We start from the raw sequence: 17,673 nt of genomic DNA on the forward strand, positions 1-17,673 counted from the left end.
AATATCAGAAATTATAATGTTTTACTCAAATATGAATATGAAAGAAATAAATGTTTATTTGATTGATTGATTGATTGATTGATCGTGTCCATATATGGGCACATCACATTGTTTTTTGTCCCAAAAAGTTTGACAGAGGTTAAGAAATCTTTAGTTTTAGTAATGATCAGGTCAAACTTTAACAAGCTTGCAGAAATAATCTTAGCACTCACCTTTGGCCCCACTAGCGACTAACCCTAGTTCAGTGCACACTGCAGCACATGTGATCTCAGTGTCATGCCCAGTTAGAATTGATCTTGGTGTTGCAACTTCACCTGAAAAGTACCATTGGGATATAGTTTATTTTGTATAGTGTATCTTTATTGCAACTCTTTATCTCTGTTTATATTTATTTCATCTTATATTTTGTATGTCATTGTGCCTGTCATGAATTCAGCAAGGACCAAATAAATCTGAATCTGAAGAATTTGGACGCAACTCAACAACGTAGGCACAACACAAGTGAGTTGACCAATCACAAGCGACAGTAAGAAAAACAACATAAATTGAACTTACCATGCATATGAGTATCACCTAATACCCACTGCAACTTAGCACTCCAATGCCACACAAGCAGAGTAGCATCTCTGGAGCCAGATACAATATAACAATCACCACTAACTGGACATTCAGACCGGACCAAGCAAGTTACAACATCCCAGTGTCCATAAACCACCTGACTCACTTTACCTATAAATAGAACAGTTCAACATGTATATCAGTGCATTGAGAGCTTGATTGAATCTGCTGTATATTAGATGGCAGCTAATTCAACTCAGCTCTTGCAGTATCTTTTGTTTTTTATATTTAGGCAAATTGCCAAGGATAACCATAAGCGAATTCATTCACTATCCTTCTTAAAGGTGGCAATCTTGTTCAACATTTACACAACATGCTGTACATAAACAAAGTCTTATTACAAGTCTTTGGGAGTGGAGTTATAATTTGTCATTTGAAAAAATCCTGACATATGACAGGACTTGAACCAGGACCCTTGGATTGATAACTAAGCATCATAACCTCTATGCTACAACTCCACTCCTCGAAAATGTAGCTCCTTCAACAGAATCACAACTATGAACACAACCAGTGAAACATCTGCTACAAACACCATCAACAACAACTACCATTTCACCCTCAACCAGTACTTACTGGTGTCTGCCATGTAAATCCTGAAGCTCTTGTCCCAGAATCCACAGGCCATTATAAAACGATTGTCAGCAGTCACCACATAGCAATGAGGTTTCTTCTTGATATCAGGATCAATGTTATCGGTGATCTGCCTACGATGCATGCCAGTCTGGGATACTGAAACATACAACATAGTATAAAACCGACTCCAAATAACAAGAGGCAAGCCATGATTAACATTTCGATCATTAATTGATCATCATCAGGAATGAAAAAATTAAATAATGTCACTTAGAAATTTAGGAAAAAAGCTATGTTAGGGTAATGGCTTGAGATTCATTGATTTTACTGAAATAGATAAACCAGAAACTTAATACATTTTTTTTTTAAATTATAAAGGTAATGTACATTTAAAGTCAGGATACAAAGGTAGGCCCTTCCATATATATGATGATCTGAAGAATATGATGTGATGAATATACTAGAACTCACATATCAGTGGATCCATGTCAATTAACAAGTTCTTTGAGGCTTCCATGGAAAACCCTGGGACTCCTGTATCCTCTGTAAAGAAAAGATTAAAATAAAGAATAGAATGAAGACATTACAGTATTGTCATATTATAACACATAGAAAACAAATAAAACACAAAAACAAAGTGTTTACAAAAAAAAATGATATGAATGGCCTAAATAACCAAAATCCATTTGTAGAATAAATGCGTCATATATGAATCTGGTTGCCGGCAACATGACGCCGTATTCAGTGGTGTAAAGATCATGTGGACATAGTGTAAAGATCATGTGGACATTGTGTAAAGATCATGTGGACATAGTGTAAAGATCATGTGGACATAGTGTAAAGATCATGTGTTCATAGTGTAAAGATCATGTGGACATAGTGTAAAGATCATGTGGACATTGTGTAAAGATCATGTGGACATAGTGTAAAAATCATGTGGACATAGTGTAAAGATCATGTGGACATAGTGTAAAGATCATGTGGATCATACCTGCTACTTGGTTATTCCACTTATTGATTGCAAATGTCTGATTACTAGCGACAGTGACAATAGCAGGGGTCGGAACAACTGGGTACGTGTTAGCCGAGACGTGGATGACTGGCGAGTTTGAAAGGAACTTAATGATCATCAAAACGTCCTGTTGGAGTCGATCTGAATACATCATTGGTGTCTGAAACAACAAGAAGAAATAAAAGTTATAATAATACACTATCTACTTTTCAAATATTCAACTTTAGATCTTGAGCTCTGTCTAGTTTGACAAAAAAAGTGTGATGTGCCCAAATGGTAGTGATATTCTCATATATGGGCACAACATATTTTTATGTCACATAAAGTTTGATAGTGTAGACAGAGCTTAAGTTAATAATACCCTTGTTTACCTCCCTTCCTTCATTTGCAGAATGAAAGACAGTACCAATCAATATGATTTTCAATAATTTAACAAACATTCTGTTCAGTGAAATGGTGTGAATGTACCTTAATTCAATAAGATAAAAACTTACCATATGCATAGCTGAACTTCTAGGAGGATGAGGTTCTGTTAGGAGTTGAACTGGTGTCTGTCCAAAAGATTTAATTTGATTCTCGATTGCCTGTAAGTCAAAACAAATTAGAGTATTAAGACAATTCAGATACAGTTTGTCTAATTTAGTTAACAATAATTAAGAGCACACAGAGAATATAAAACGTTAAATGTTAACCTCTCGCATGACAGGATCTTCAATGGAGTCTAGATTGACACTGTCTTCATATGTCAAGTAATAGAAGACGTTGGTGGCACGTACTGCCTCAGGTCCACGTTGCTTGTAACCAAAGATCAGGTCAATCCACTGATGTAGTTGACATGACACAAACTCAGACTCCAAAGCCTTAAGAAATAAAATGATACTTTGATTGGACTGTAAAAATGATCTTGATGTAGTATTAGTAATTGGTACTTAAGTGTGAGGCCCATGTCTACCATTCTGGCCCCAATACTGATTAGCATGACTGAGTGACTAAAAGAAGCATGTGCTAAAGTTCTCATTCTGTAGTTTTTTGAGTACTTGCTGAAATATATAATTACCAGTTTATTGATCCTAATAAAATCCTCTGGTGACTTAGCCCATGGTGGTAGAACCACGTCATCAACTAAGCTTCCATCTTCCAATTTGCCAAAGTTAAATTTGTTCTCATTTACAAACATGTCTGGTAGGTAGAAGAACTCTGGAATCAGTTCCTGTAGAATGAAGATAAATGGAAGATGACATGATGATATAGAATATGAAAACTCATATATTATGGTTTGTTTTGTAATACTGTATGATGATTACCTACACGTTTGCAATATATTATTGGTGGAGCTGTGAGTTTACTAGTGACTATATAAACAACAATAGACATTTAGCAACTTAAAATCAGTCTCTTTTGCACGGTAGATTTTAAAGCTTGATTCCCACTAAGCAGCAATGCAAGGACGTAGACGCAAAGCAAGCCAGTTGACCAATGACAAGCGACTGTTCGAATGATACATCGCTTGTGATTGGTCAAAATGTTGCGTTACGTCGTTGGAAACCAAGCTTAAAGGAGGCAATGAGTTGAAACTTAAGGCTTTTAAATAACGTATTAATAAGAAATCGTGATAAAAACTATGAGACCTATTATAACTTTACCTTGACGTCGGACGTATCTCTTTGTGAGTTCTTCCATGCAGTTGCCATTGAAGAGAATGTTCTTGTTGCATGATCAAATTTACCTCCTTGTAAATTAAGAAAGAAAGTAGAAAAAGGTTCCTAAAAGAAAAATAATTCAAACATTATTATACATTATGTGCATTTTTACCTAGCTGCTTAAAACCTTCCAATACAGTATTGTATATAATTATATTTGAATATTTCTTTAATAATAATTTTTTTTTTCATTTAGCTTCTGTATTTCAAGATGGAAGCTTTTAAATGTTCTTATGCAAACTGCTCACAGGCAATCCAGGAGTAGCACAATGGATGTGCGCTCTCACCTTTGACAGCTAAAAAGAATTTATGAACTACTATTCTTTACAGCTATTATTCTTATAATGTTAGCGCTCCCCGGTTTAAAAAAATCCTGGATCCCCCCCTGGCTCAGTTCAAAGGTCATTGAATAATTGTTGTGTTGTTTGGAGATTAATGTGAATTAACTTACAATTCTGATTAGCCATGCCAAGGTAAAGGCTGATGTAGAGTAATGCGTTCCATAATGAAACGGAGGTATTTTATCATCTTCCCAACTTTCATACCGTTCTTGAAAGAAAGCCTTCCGGCTCGGGTTCAATGCACCGATAGGCTGTGATAGAAAAAAAAATTTATGGTTTATATAATAAAAATGATTGCAGGATAAATAAGTGAATTCTAAAATAACTAGAAAAGACAATATTGTGCATTGAAGACAAGAACAAAGGTAAAGGTCCCGTGTTCATTAAAACATCGAATAAAAAAGGAATATTATTCTAAACCTAGGGTAATGAGCTGTTAGGAGCTCATTGTACTAAGTCTCAGCATTATGTGGTAGGGTGGCCAGTTCCTTTCCATGCCGCCTTAGCCTTCCTAGTATTTTCAACCAGGTACTCATTTACAGCTGAGTAGACTTGGAGTTGTGGGAATTTAACTCAGGTCTCTCTGTATGACAGTCAAGTGTCCTAAGCACTCGACTACCCAACTCTTTGACGAGAAGACAAGAATAATCAAATGATAAAACACAATCATAAAGTTGATTTCATGTTCAACAAGCAGTCTGACAAGTGGAAATCAATTTAAAAATTGAATTCACCCAGCCTATATTAATAAACATTCAGTGTGTAGCAGGTCTACCTTGTCACATAAGAGCAGCCTTAAATTACCCCTTAACCGAACCTCTCACTTTCCTCATGTACGAAAGTAAAATGCTAACAATTCTAACCCTAACCCTAACCTCTCCCCTCACTTTCCTCATGTACGAAAGTAAAATGCTAACAATTCTCGTTAAAGTAGTGCACTATGCTTGTTGTATACCAATACTGTAACCAAATCCGAAGTACGTTTCTTAACATTCAATAAGTAACGTCTTACCTTAGAAAGATCTCTGAAATTACTTGGAAGTGTCAGATCCAATTCTGTCGATTCATAGTTTGTTAGCACCCAAGGGAAGATTGGATATTGGTTGATATCATTGTATGTTCGTCCTGTAAATATAAAATGACGAAATAGGTCAGCTGGTGAAATTATATACTTTGAATATCAACATAATCATTTAACTTGTTCTGTGATAATGTACAAAGTATTAATACTGAATGTTATAGAAGGAGACATGATGATAGTGGAATATTATAATAGTAAGAATACATCATTGTTGATGCATCATCATAGTAAGGTTGTGATAGAAAATATTGAAAGAATATGATGATGATAATGATGAAGAATATGATGATGATAATGATGACGAATATGATGATGATAATGATGAAGAATATGATGATGATAATGATGAAGAATATGATGATGATAATGATGAAGAATATGATGATGATAATGATGAAGAATATGATGATGATATGATGAAGAATATGATGATGATAATGATGAAGAAAATATGATGATGATAATGATGAAGAATATGATGATGATAATGATGAAGAATATGATGATGATATGATGAAGAATATGATGATGATAATGATGAAGAATATGATGATGATAATGATGAAAAATATGATGATGATAATGATGAAGAAAATATGATGATGATAATGATGAAGAATATGATGATGATAATGATGAAGAATATGATGATGATAATGATGAAGAATATGATGATGATAATGATGAAGAATATGATGATGATAATGATGAAGAAAATATGATGATGATAATGATGAAGAATGTGATGATGATAATGATGAAGAAAATATGATGATGATAATGATGAAGAAAATATGATGATGATAATGATGAAGAATATGATAATGATAATGATGAAGAATATGATGATGATAATGATGAAGAATATGATGATAATGATGAAGAAAATATGATGATGATAATGATGAAGAATATGATGATGATAATGATGAAGAATATGATGATGATAATGATGAAGAATATGATGATGATAATGATGAAGAAAATATGATGATGATAATGATGAAGAATAATATGATGATGATAATGATGAAGAATATGATGATGATAATGATGAAGAATATGATGATGATAATGATGAAGAATATGATGATGATAATAATGAAGATGATAATGATGAAGAATATGATGATGATAATGATGAAGAATATGATGATGATAATGATGAAGAATATATGAAATGTTGTTGTGATGATTTTTTCTATGATGTTTTGATTATGGTTTATAGTATTGATGAAGATGATAATTAAGATAATGAAGATTATTTCTATAAATTATAAGTAAACATATAAAATGTGACTACCAGAGTTTACTCCTTCAGTGATTAACCATAATATAATTTGTTAAGCTCCATCAGTGATCAACAATAATTTACGAAAAGACAGTTATTTTAGGATAAATTTAAAAAATAGCACGTTCTTATTCTTCTATTTGAATGATTGATGTCTCAGCTTGTTGTCTAAAATCGACTCGGTTTTAAAATTCCTTTTTAAAAGATCATTGGAACAAAGCATGGCATAATTACGACCCCTCTAGGGACGATTTTGTTACGCCCTTCTCTATCAACTGCCAAAGTGATAGTTTCTAATTGATAATAGTTGTCGTTAAACTTCTTACGAAAGGACACAGATTATGCAGCAGACAAGCTTTATGTGCGTCACATAGATGTTAATGATAGCCTTTAAATCGTTTAAAAATTGTGTTTTTACTAATGGAGTTGCCAATTAAAAAAATAAAAAGATATGTAAAAAATGAAATGCATAACTAATTTCATTTCTGTATCATGACAATACATGTCAATTATAGAATTACCTGCTATGGTATTGAGGTACATTAAATACTCAAAATTTGTGATATCTCTTCTCTGCCAAGCTTGTGTCATGGTTGACGACTTAAACAGTTGCTTTGGACTTGCCAAAGATACCCGTCTGCAAAATTACAAACAATATTAACATTATATTTACTGTTTTATTATTTGCATATGTATATTCTCTTTGACATTTTCCCTTTAATTTCCATTGTCAATGACTGGTGTAGTTCTTTTTCTTTTTTTCTTATTCACAATCTTTTTGAAATCTCTGTCTACACTATCAAACTTTATGTGACAAAAAAATATGATGTGCCTATATATGGACATGGTATCATCACTACCATATTTGGGCACATCACACTTTTTTTGATAGTATAGACAGAGCTTCAAACAGTATTTCTGTTAGTGTTGTTTGGTTATTTGCGAAAATTTCAATTCCAATTGAAAATATATTCCATGTAATTATTAATGTAGTTTAAGAAAGCTACAAGAAGTGAGTTAAGTTACCTTGAGGGGGGTATAGCATATTTGAGACCAACACCAACTCTTGGAAGAGCAGCTACCACTTTCTTTACTGTTGCTTTGTTTGCTAAGTTGAACATCACAGAAGCTAAAAACAATGATAAGTTTATTGTGACATGTTTTGTTTGTTAAAAACAGATTACATTTAGATTATACTCATAATTAAGAAAAATAAAACATGTACGGTAATGTTTATTTTAAGTAGTGGAAAATCAATAATGAAATGTATGATGTACGAAAAGATATTATTGTCTTAAATTTGTAAAATGTTACAAATTATCTTGTTGAAAAGGCCATTTTAATCTCACTTTAATTCATTTTGACAAAAAAATGGATCTAACAAAAATTTACATCTCAACGTATTGTCTGTAAGAGAATGTAATTCTGGTTAAATGTAACTGTTTATTTTGTGTTTTTTAAAAAGCAAAATCATAATTTTATTCGTTGAGAGTGAATAACTTTAAATTTTGCAATGTTAATTCTTCTTGGAAGCCATTTTAGTATCATAAAGGTAGTGATGAATAAATAAGACTGGAAATACAAGCCTAGCTGTGTAGAACTGATGGATAGCAAATAGAAACCAATGTGACATGTCTTACATGCAGTGTTTCCAAATATCCTGTAACATAACCAAGATGAATGCGACGCCTTTTGGTTTTTGAAAGCAATGGTTTTAGGGTTCTTTACAACGACTAGAACATTGACAATGATAGATGTGATTGTAGGGAATAAGTTGCCAAAAATATTCTGCATAAGATTGCTTATGTAAGGCCCAAGTTGGAATGAAAAGAACAGTTTAAAGATAGTAATTAGTGTCCATGAGAACAGATTTTAAAAAACTCTCCTTTAATTTATTCTACTTTAGAAATTGATAATAATGTTGATAATCATACGTTCTTAAGATTGATGAGTGTTAGGATCACCAAGAATCTAATAAAGTAGACATTTTTGTAATTAAATATAAGAGACAATCTGAACATTTTAATTATAAAAGTAATATTGTGTTGGCTGAATAAAAAGTTGAGTTAAAAAAACCTAGCTATCCATCAGATCAACAGACCTAGGCTTGGATTTCTTCTCTTTTATTCATCGCTACCTTTACTTGTTAATGAATATGATTATTAAAGCGTTAGAAATTTACAAAACAAAACACATTTCAACAATATTTTTTCTTACTTCTGTTTGATAGGAAAATTTCCAACGCAGTGTTTTGTAGAAGATACCTCCTTGAGAATATAGCTCGTATATCGTTGAAATGCCATCGCCCATGCAACCCTTCTGAGTAGGCTAGAATCTATAAAGATAAAAAACAATAAAGAACATGATTCAAACAATCTATAACCAATTCAATTTAAAAGAAGGAATCCCAAACTAGAATTGAACACACATTCAAATACATATGTCACAATAAGAAAATCAAAGTAAAACATTATTATAAAAATACATTATTGAAATAATATACACATTTACAACAATAATTACAACACTTATTTGTAGTAAAACCATAGCAACAAGAAAACTATTGAAAATGAAAAGAAAATCAATATAAAATTAAAAGGTTAATAAACATTAAATATTCAACATTTGTTCATGTATATATTAAATGTATGAAATGTATATCTTTAAACTATGTTGAGGCCATAGTAAGATAGAAAAAGAAATATTGTTGAAGATACATAATAAAAATATAAAATTACTCAATTATAAATAAACAAAAGAAATGATAATGATTCAGAAGACTAGAGATTGTGTACAAGCAAATGACCTGATGAAAAACGATAACATGTGACTCTACAATCTAATTGTAAATGGCAGAATGAAAAGGTTTATGTGCGGACGAGAGACCGGCATAAATCTGGAATCACAGTGAGATTCACGCTGACAAGAAAACGCAATTAAACATCGCTAACATTTTATGAAGAGGGTTATAGAACCGTGACACACGGTATTTTACAAAGATGTTTGGATTAAAATCAGATTATACGCATGACGTGAACTGCTTTCGTTTTTTTTTTGCTATCGTAAATAAAAATCTTTTCTAAACTTTGTAGAAAACAATTATGATGTGTTCTACGGAGAACAAAAACAAGGCAAGGACAAATGTGTAGCTACTTTTAAAAGCTATTACCAGTTAGCTTAAGTTAACATTTTGATTAGAACCACAGTCTGTGGCGCCGGTTACCAACTGGGATGGACCCGTATCTATTACTATAATTGAGACACATATCAGATATACACAGCTTAGCATGGTTGTTACTCTGTGTCAACCTCTATGTACATAATGGTGGTAGATGAATAATAAAATATTGTATTTAAACAAGATATCAAGTTTTATTTTAAAAAAGACAATTTATTTTCATCTATAGTAATTAAATGGCTTTAAATTATTTTAATTACTTTGAAGACAATGAAAAAAAAAGTACTCAACAATCTTATTTAGGCGATTATAATCTTTGGGCATTGGCTTCATTAGGTATGTTATTGGTATAAAAGCAACATCCACAACATCAATAAACAATTCTAGTTGAATCAGGCTTTCTTGATTTGAGAAACGTGTAAGTTGAGCTGTTTTTTGTTCTACTGCAATTGATTTTACTACCGAATTTGAAGCTCTCCAATTGTTCAGTCTGACATATTTATATTTGTATGTACAAACTTGTAAACATACATGCCTGTAGCAAATGAAATTTTACATCGACGATTAGCATCTTTGACATTTCTGGAGCTTTTGCTTCGGATGTTTTATAATACCCGTGCAACGGCTCTTTCGGGATCGCAGGCATCTGATATTGATAACATAAATGCGTATTTTGATCGAAATCTGGTTTAATGAGTATACTTAACCGATTTCTTACTACTTAAAACAGGACATTAAAATGCACCCTATGAGTGAATGGTGCATGTTGTGAATCGTGTAATGGACGAAGAATCGCTTGAGGGTGCGACAAACACGTTAAAACATGGTACGGTTATAGAATGATTAGGGTTATATCCTGAAGCATGTTAGTTACACATGAATGAATGTAATTTTATTAATTTATTTTTATATGAAAAAAGTGCAAAGTGGATATCTTGTTCTCTATCTGTCAATCCTTATGTAAAAAGGCTAATTTTCAAAATGGTCGTTAACTTAAGTCAATGACAATAACGGATTAAGAAATATAATTATAATAATTAGCTTAAAATATTAATAGGCATCAATAAATACTTTTTATTGTACGAATGTCACTTGATACAAAAATGATAACTTAACTTCTTTTACAATTACTGGGTCATTGACATTTTTTTATTACTAAATTATTATTATTATTGTGTATATATTATGAAAGTTTAAACAAGCGTTCAGCACTAGGTGAAAATTGACAGACAATGTTTAAACTAAAAAATGTTAATCAACCAGCAGGTATGAACTTTCATTCAAATATTATTATTTAGTTATTACATTTAATATCATTATATATATGTAGTGTTGACTATCTACTAAATTTAATGTAATCAAATGATTACCTGAAAATATCGAATTATTAATAATTTTTTGCAAAAATGATTGGCAGATGCTAAACAAACTGCCCTCTATGGTTGAAGATAAGGTGCACTTTTAAGTAATACATAATAATGCAAAATGTGATTTCTATTTTTAGAGATATTATATTTCTAAACAGCTGTTTACTACAACTTTCATTAGATGAATTGTAGTTTCAACAAATGTTTTTATTCATTTGTTGAAATTACTGGCATGGGAGCAATCAATCAGTTGTTCAAGGTTTATCATTTTTAATAATGCTATTCTATATTTAATTGGAACAGAAATAAGTTAATGTAAAATATCACATAATTCAGGCATGAAATTGTTATTGTAGTATAGTGTGTTCATGTAATTCTTAATAATTATAAAACTAGATTTTATTTTTTCATGTCGACGAATAATAAGTGATTTGTGTTTTTTTTCTTTGTTTGTTTTTATATTTATATAAACCAAATATTATTTAGGCAAATTATCAAAAATAATTAATTCACTGTCTTGGCAATCCTGTTCATAGTACAAGCATCATACGATACACAAAATGCTACAAAATAAACAGTCTTTGGGAGTAAAAAGGTGAGAAAAAATCAACAGGATTTGAACCCAGGACTGTGACAGAAAAAAAAATAGGATGCTATGAATTGATATTCTCAGTTTTTGTTCACATGAACACGTCTACTTACAAGGTGTAGTCATAATCTTCCAAACAGAAAAATTAAATTTTTAAAATTAAATTTTAAAAAACAAATACAATTTAATGTTTTTCCTCTTTTTTTTAATGCAACATTTAAAAAACAAAATCAGTACCGTGATAAGTACATTATTAAAATAATTGTTCAAAAGCAGCTACAGTTCACAAATGAAAGAATAAATCAATTTACATGTAATTAAAATGGAGAGAAGTGAGAAACAACACAGTGCTACTAATGTGGTTAAGTATATCTTCATTAAGCACATCCCTGGGTTAACTGTCAAACTTAGCCATAAACACAAAGTGTAGCAGTGCTGAAAAAATATCTTTATCAATTGCAGAGTAGTATATATATCAAATTATTTTACAAATGAATTAAAATTTAAAACAAAACTTTTTTTGTTTACATCCATGTATTGAACTGTAATATAAAACAAAAAATAAAACCTTCTCAAGACAGATGCGTTTTGTTTTTATCATTTTCCTTTTAATAGACCATTTTCTTCATATTGTTTACACTTAAAGATAATTTGATATTTTTACATCCATATTTCAAAGACGTTGGATAAAACTTGTATAGCTAGATACCTTTAAATATTTATATTTTTACATCCATATTTGAAAGACGTTGAACTGTAATATAAAATCAGAGAACCGAATCCACCTTCTCAAGATAAATGCATTTCCTACTAAAGCCATATCAATGGAAATTAAATGCATACAGTATATTTCCAAATACTATTACCATTGCTCATCTTCAAAATCTAGTTCTAAATATACTTAATTTAATAACAGTTGACCATAAAAGCATTTATCACGTGGGAAAAAAACTGTTGTTACTTATGGTGGGATTGCATTTATACGAGCTACGGTGTAACATATCAATCATGTCTGGAGCAGGTGACTTACGGACAGAGACTTGGCCGGTATCGAGATAAAGCCGCAGTTCACGCCAGTTATATCCCCGTGAAAACATCACACAGGACACTCATTAGTTGGCCATTACACGCATAAAAGGATTTATCATCGTAAGTTAGTTTCATTAGAGCGCCAATAACGTACGTCATGAAGCGTGCATTGTGAATAGGCACGTCCATTATTTCTAATCCAATTTAGCTAATAGCGAGTCGGTGGTGTGGCAATTTAGATGTATTCTGGTAGTTAGCATTTTATGTTCATTGATCATATATCTTTCACATCAGCAACATTTGTGAGTTAAATACCTTAACAGTGTAGACAACTACACAGAATTCACTTATGGCCATCATTATTGCAAGAGTTTTTATTGTCTTTTTTTCAGAATCAAAACATTTTAAACTACATATGATTATATATTATTATACCTACAATTTGTAATTTACATTTTTTAAGCAAATTACATATTTCACATAGACAATTATATACATTTTGTCACTGTTTTTCCTGTGCTTTGTTCATTTGTGATTTTAATTACTCACAGTAAAACTATAATTAATTTAACACTAGGGTTACTTAATTTTACTTTACTAAATAAACAAAAATGTACATTTTAACTTTTTTTTGGGTCTTTATTTTAATATATTAATATTATACTTTATCCTATTCCCATCATTAATAGGATATTTTTTAATAAACTGAGGTATGGCTCTAATCTCACTATACTAGCTGAATCTATACTTCTTGAATTTAAATTTTAAATCCTTTCTCTCAATACATAAAGTCCATCAGAATATGAGGTAAAGATTGTTTGAATAATAACGATAATTTGTTAGATTTTCAATCATAAAATTTAATTTAAAAAAAAAAAGTACATTTAACTGTTTTTTTGGTCGTTTTTAAATATATATTCTATTTTATCCTCCTTTATTCCTTTCACATTATTCATAGGGGTATTAAAAAAAAAATCAGAATAATAACGATAATTTGTTAGATCTTCAATCATAAAAGGAAGAAGTGTAATTTATTAGTAGTACATATGTTTATTATGAGAACACAATCAATCATTCATGTTGCAACACTTTGGCTTATTAACAGCACAAACCATCTTTGTTAAAAATCATCTTAAACAATTCTATTGTGTAAGTTAGTATCTATGTATTATCAGTGGCAGATCCATGGTTTTAAAATAGGGGTGACCAACGGCTCAACATACCCTAATATCCTATTCTTTGTATTGCAATGCCCAAAATTTAGGGGGCCTAGCTCTTACTAACACCTTACCTGGGATCTGCCTATGTTTACAAAATGTTTATTAAAGGAAGAAAAACAGAAACAAAATTGACTATGTTTAAATGATACCCATTTTAAGGTCACATAAATGCATTTTGTAATGTTTTTAAACTGATTTGATAGTTACACTCACAAGCAAGAAATTTGGCTGGTCTTCAAAATTGTGAATAATAAATACAATAATGTATTATGCCTTTAATTATTTTGAGATTTAACAAAAGTCCTCATAATGTGGTTTTCACCATTATATAAACTTAATAGCAAGATCAGTAATGTAATTAAAATGTGATTTATTATGTAAAATATGTTGAAATAGTAAATGATTTTTAATAAGAGGACGTTGATTTCTTAATTTGATTGTGCTGGATACTTGAAGACAAAGGCAAGTTTAAACATACTAAAAAGAGCAAAGCAGTAATCAGTAATGATACCCTGATGAATAGCCTGTTAAGTGGATTCCTTGAAATAGGAGAGCAATTTGAAATCAATACTACTTCACAGTAACAACTAGAACTTGCTTTCAGCTCTTTTGTTTTCAATAATTAAAAGGACTAATAACAATACTATGAATAAACAATGAAAATTAAAAAAATGGGGAATAATCATCATTGTAAAAATTAAATAAATCATAAATTATAATTGTATAACTCTAAAACTGTCAAATTGTGGTCCAAACATTTCTCATCAACCCTAAGCTCTGTCTACACTATAAAATGGAAAAAAAAGTGTGATTACCCAAATATGGTAGTGATATGCTTAAATATGGTAGTGCTATGACATCATCATGTCCATATATGGGCACATCACATTTTTTGCCACATAAAGTTTGAGACAGTGCTTTAGTAAATGCATCAATGAACTTCCAATTAATTGATATTTGAAAGAATATAATGAACATGAACTTGATCCTATAAACTGTGGCTTAGGGATTGGCAAGATAAAGCCATCAGTAAGAGACTCTTAATTATCACACATCTGCTAACTAATTGAAGTAGAATACTTGTTTTAAAACAGTTTGTGGATTATTATTATACCTGATTATGTATGGTAGACTGAGAGGCCATCAGGCAGAAAAAGTGTCATAATGAGGTGGGTGGTAGTGTTCAGTAGGCCTACAGCTTGTTACATAACAATTTGAAATATTGTTCTTTGGATAATATTGATATTAAATTGATATAGAATTTATTTATCATTTCTTAATTTTCACCAAGCTTTTAATTTCAGTAATTAAATTGCAGAAATAAACCAGTTTAAATACACAGTAACAATAATAGAATGTTGATGTGCATTGAATTGAATTCTTTTGTGAGTCGGGTCATTCCATCTCAGTGACCCAGTCTCCAAAAACCAACAGAATTTCCCAGATTAGGTTATAAACTTGTTTGAATTGAATATGAAAAATAATAGAAAGTTCACCACAAAAAGTACATACATTAGATATGGAAATTGCAATCGCACAAATGATAAGAAATGTCACACAGTTTTGGATATTAATGAAACTATTCCCAGTAGGCTAATCCTAGAGGAAGGTGACAACTTAATCCAACGTGATAACTTTAATCAATATGTATTATTGATGTTCAACAGTGAAAAGGAATTAAGTGAGATAATTAAGTGTCTAATGAGATGGGAAGAAAAGATGGTATTGATGTCAAAATAAGTCTGTACTAACTTTAAGCATAGTGCAAATAGGTAAAAGTTTTGTATTGATGTCAAAATAAGTCTGTACTAACTTTAAGCAGAGTGCAAATAAGCTAAAGTTTTGTATTGATGTCAATATAAGCCTGTACTAACTTTAAGCAGAGTGCAAATAGGATAAAGTTTTGTATTGATGTCAACATTAGCCTGTACTATTCGGCCATCCCTAAACTCAACCTTTTATTCTATAGATAAAATCTTCTACAACTAGAACATACATATACACACTTGTTGTTGTGTAAGGTGCTTATAGGTTAGATAAATATAAAATTGACAGGCTTTTTTTTTTATATGAGAACAACTGAAATATAACTTGGATTTAATCAACCAATTAAAGAAGCAGTGTAAATCCATCCTGGATTATCATTGGATACAAAATAATAATTCAAAAAGAAAATAATTGTTTGAAAATAGCAAAAGCATGACAAATGTCCAAAGAAGATGTGACACAAAACAAAGAATTAAATCCTGAATTAGTGGGATAATGGTAATTCAGCATAGTTAACATGAATCAACAACTTTGTCCATGTCCAAGACAAATGCGGTTTAAGCCGGGAATGATCCAATATTTTACGAGACATTTCAACCAGGTTACAATTAGTCGGGTTGTTTATGTCAAGAAATCCTACGAGACATAAAATAGATTTTTACCTATGTAATCTGAACCCAAGCAGTTTTCTCAAAAGCCTTAATAGCTAGTCGTATTCTATTCAGCGGTTTCATCTTACTCACTACTAAAATCAAAACTACACAACAACAACCGCTTTAAGTCATTTACAAGTTTGCAATTTTGATAAATTAGTTTCAAAAGCAGATTCAGACACTTCAGATATAGGATTGAATTACAAACAAGAACAAATGCTGGAGAACATCTACATTATTCAATTAAACATTTAAACATTGTTAATTATTTTAGTACTTTGTAGAAATACAACAACAATTAGGTATTGTCACATGAGATTATAAATTCCATCTTTCCATTTTTGCAATATAATTAAACTACTGTAACTTCTTGAGGTAATTTCCCGCATGATCGTAATCAAAACGGTATTGGGTTTGGTCACGTCTACTAGTGTTCCTGCTCCCAACCAGTCATCCATTCATAGAAGCCTTGATGAAGTAAGCCTACCTGGTGGTGGCCACCACAGCTTTAGTCGATAGAAATGTTGTTAGAGATAGAGTATACGATGTTTGATTATGTGTAGATGTGTGACTTGTTCTATTATTCAAATGATGTTCCATATAAGGAGATGAAGATAGTAGTTGGGTGTAAAGATTTTGTATATCAATTAATTATCCTAGACTGTATATTATTATGCGATAAATATTATTTATATATATATTTTTTTAATATTTATTGTTATGATTATATTATTAATAAAAAGATATGTTAGTATAAATTTAAAAATATAAAATATGGATATAAGGAACAATTTAAACAATTCTGACTGAAAAACAAAGTTTATCATTCCAAACTTCACTCTTTGTCATTTGTCAAATTGATGTTTAACATGATTAAAGACAACACTTTTACGTCTTAATCAAGATTGAAATCAATCACCAATTTTCACTTTAATTGGTCGCAGAAACATTCTTAATGACTTTGATACAACAATGATGAGTAGAAAAGACAATTGATAAATTAACAGAACGTAAGCCATGTACTAATTGACACAGAGAGTAGAATTTGATTACACTATGTTTATTCTGTTGAGTACAAGTTTACGATAGTTTTATGCTTTTTGTTAGGAGTCGCAGGAATATCGAAAATAAACACTATAGTATGTATAAATGCAAAGGCAATTTGGTAAAAAAAAAATGAGAGTGATGTGAGGCCCGGGTATCAGTGGATGGATCTCAATGAAGATACAAATAAAAGAAAGTTGCAAGATTTTG

The 17,673-nt window shown here is 30.8% G+C and overlaps 1 protein-coding gene across 4 annotated transcripts in view; it reads right to left on the reverse strand.

Annotated features, from left to right (window-relative positions):
- The window catches only part of LOC140050499 (neurobeachin-like), a 111,460-nt gene that overhangs the window by 3,392 nt on the left and 90,395 nt on the right, over positions 1-17,673 (reverse strand). For all 4 annotated transcript variants that reach the window (XM_072095722.1, XM_072095720.1, XM_072095721.1 and 1 more), the window contains 14 exons: positions 8,834-8,951; positions 7,643-7,745; positions 7,138-7,253; positions 5,257-5,369; positions 4,355-4,495; positions 3,847-3,966; positions 3,261-3,413; positions 2,896-3,063; positions 2,698-2,787; positions 2,183-2,363; positions 1,663-1,734; positions 1,192-1,347; positions 556-729; positions 213-314 (listed from right to left, as the gene is read on the reverse strand). In XM_072095722.1, the coding sequence (XP_071951823.1) occupies positions 213-314; positions 556-729; positions 1,192-1,347; positions 1,663-1,734; positions 2,183-2,363; positions 2,698-2,787; positions 2,896-3,063; positions 3,261-3,413; positions 3,847-3,966; positions 4,355-4,495; positions 5,257-5,369; positions 7,138-7,253; positions 7,643-7,745; positions 8,834-8,951 (1,807 nt within the window). The remainder of the gene's footprint in view (positions 1-212; positions 315-555; positions 730-1,191; positions 1,348-1,662; positions 1,735-2,182; positions 2,364-2,697; positions 2,788-2,895; positions 3,064-3,260; positions 3,414-3,846; positions 3,967-4,354; positions 4,496-5,256; positions 5,370-7,137; positions 7,254-7,642; positions 7,746-8,833; positions 8,952-17,673) is intronic.

The sequence above is a fragment of the Antedon mediterranea genome, chromosome 5, assembly GCF_964355755.1.
Source record: "Antedon mediterranea chromosome 5, ecAntMedi1.1, whole genome shotgun sequence".
Taxonomy (NCBI): domain Eukaryota; kingdom Metazoa; phylum Echinodermata; class Crinoidea; order Comatulida; family Antedonidae; genus Antedon; species Antedon mediterranea.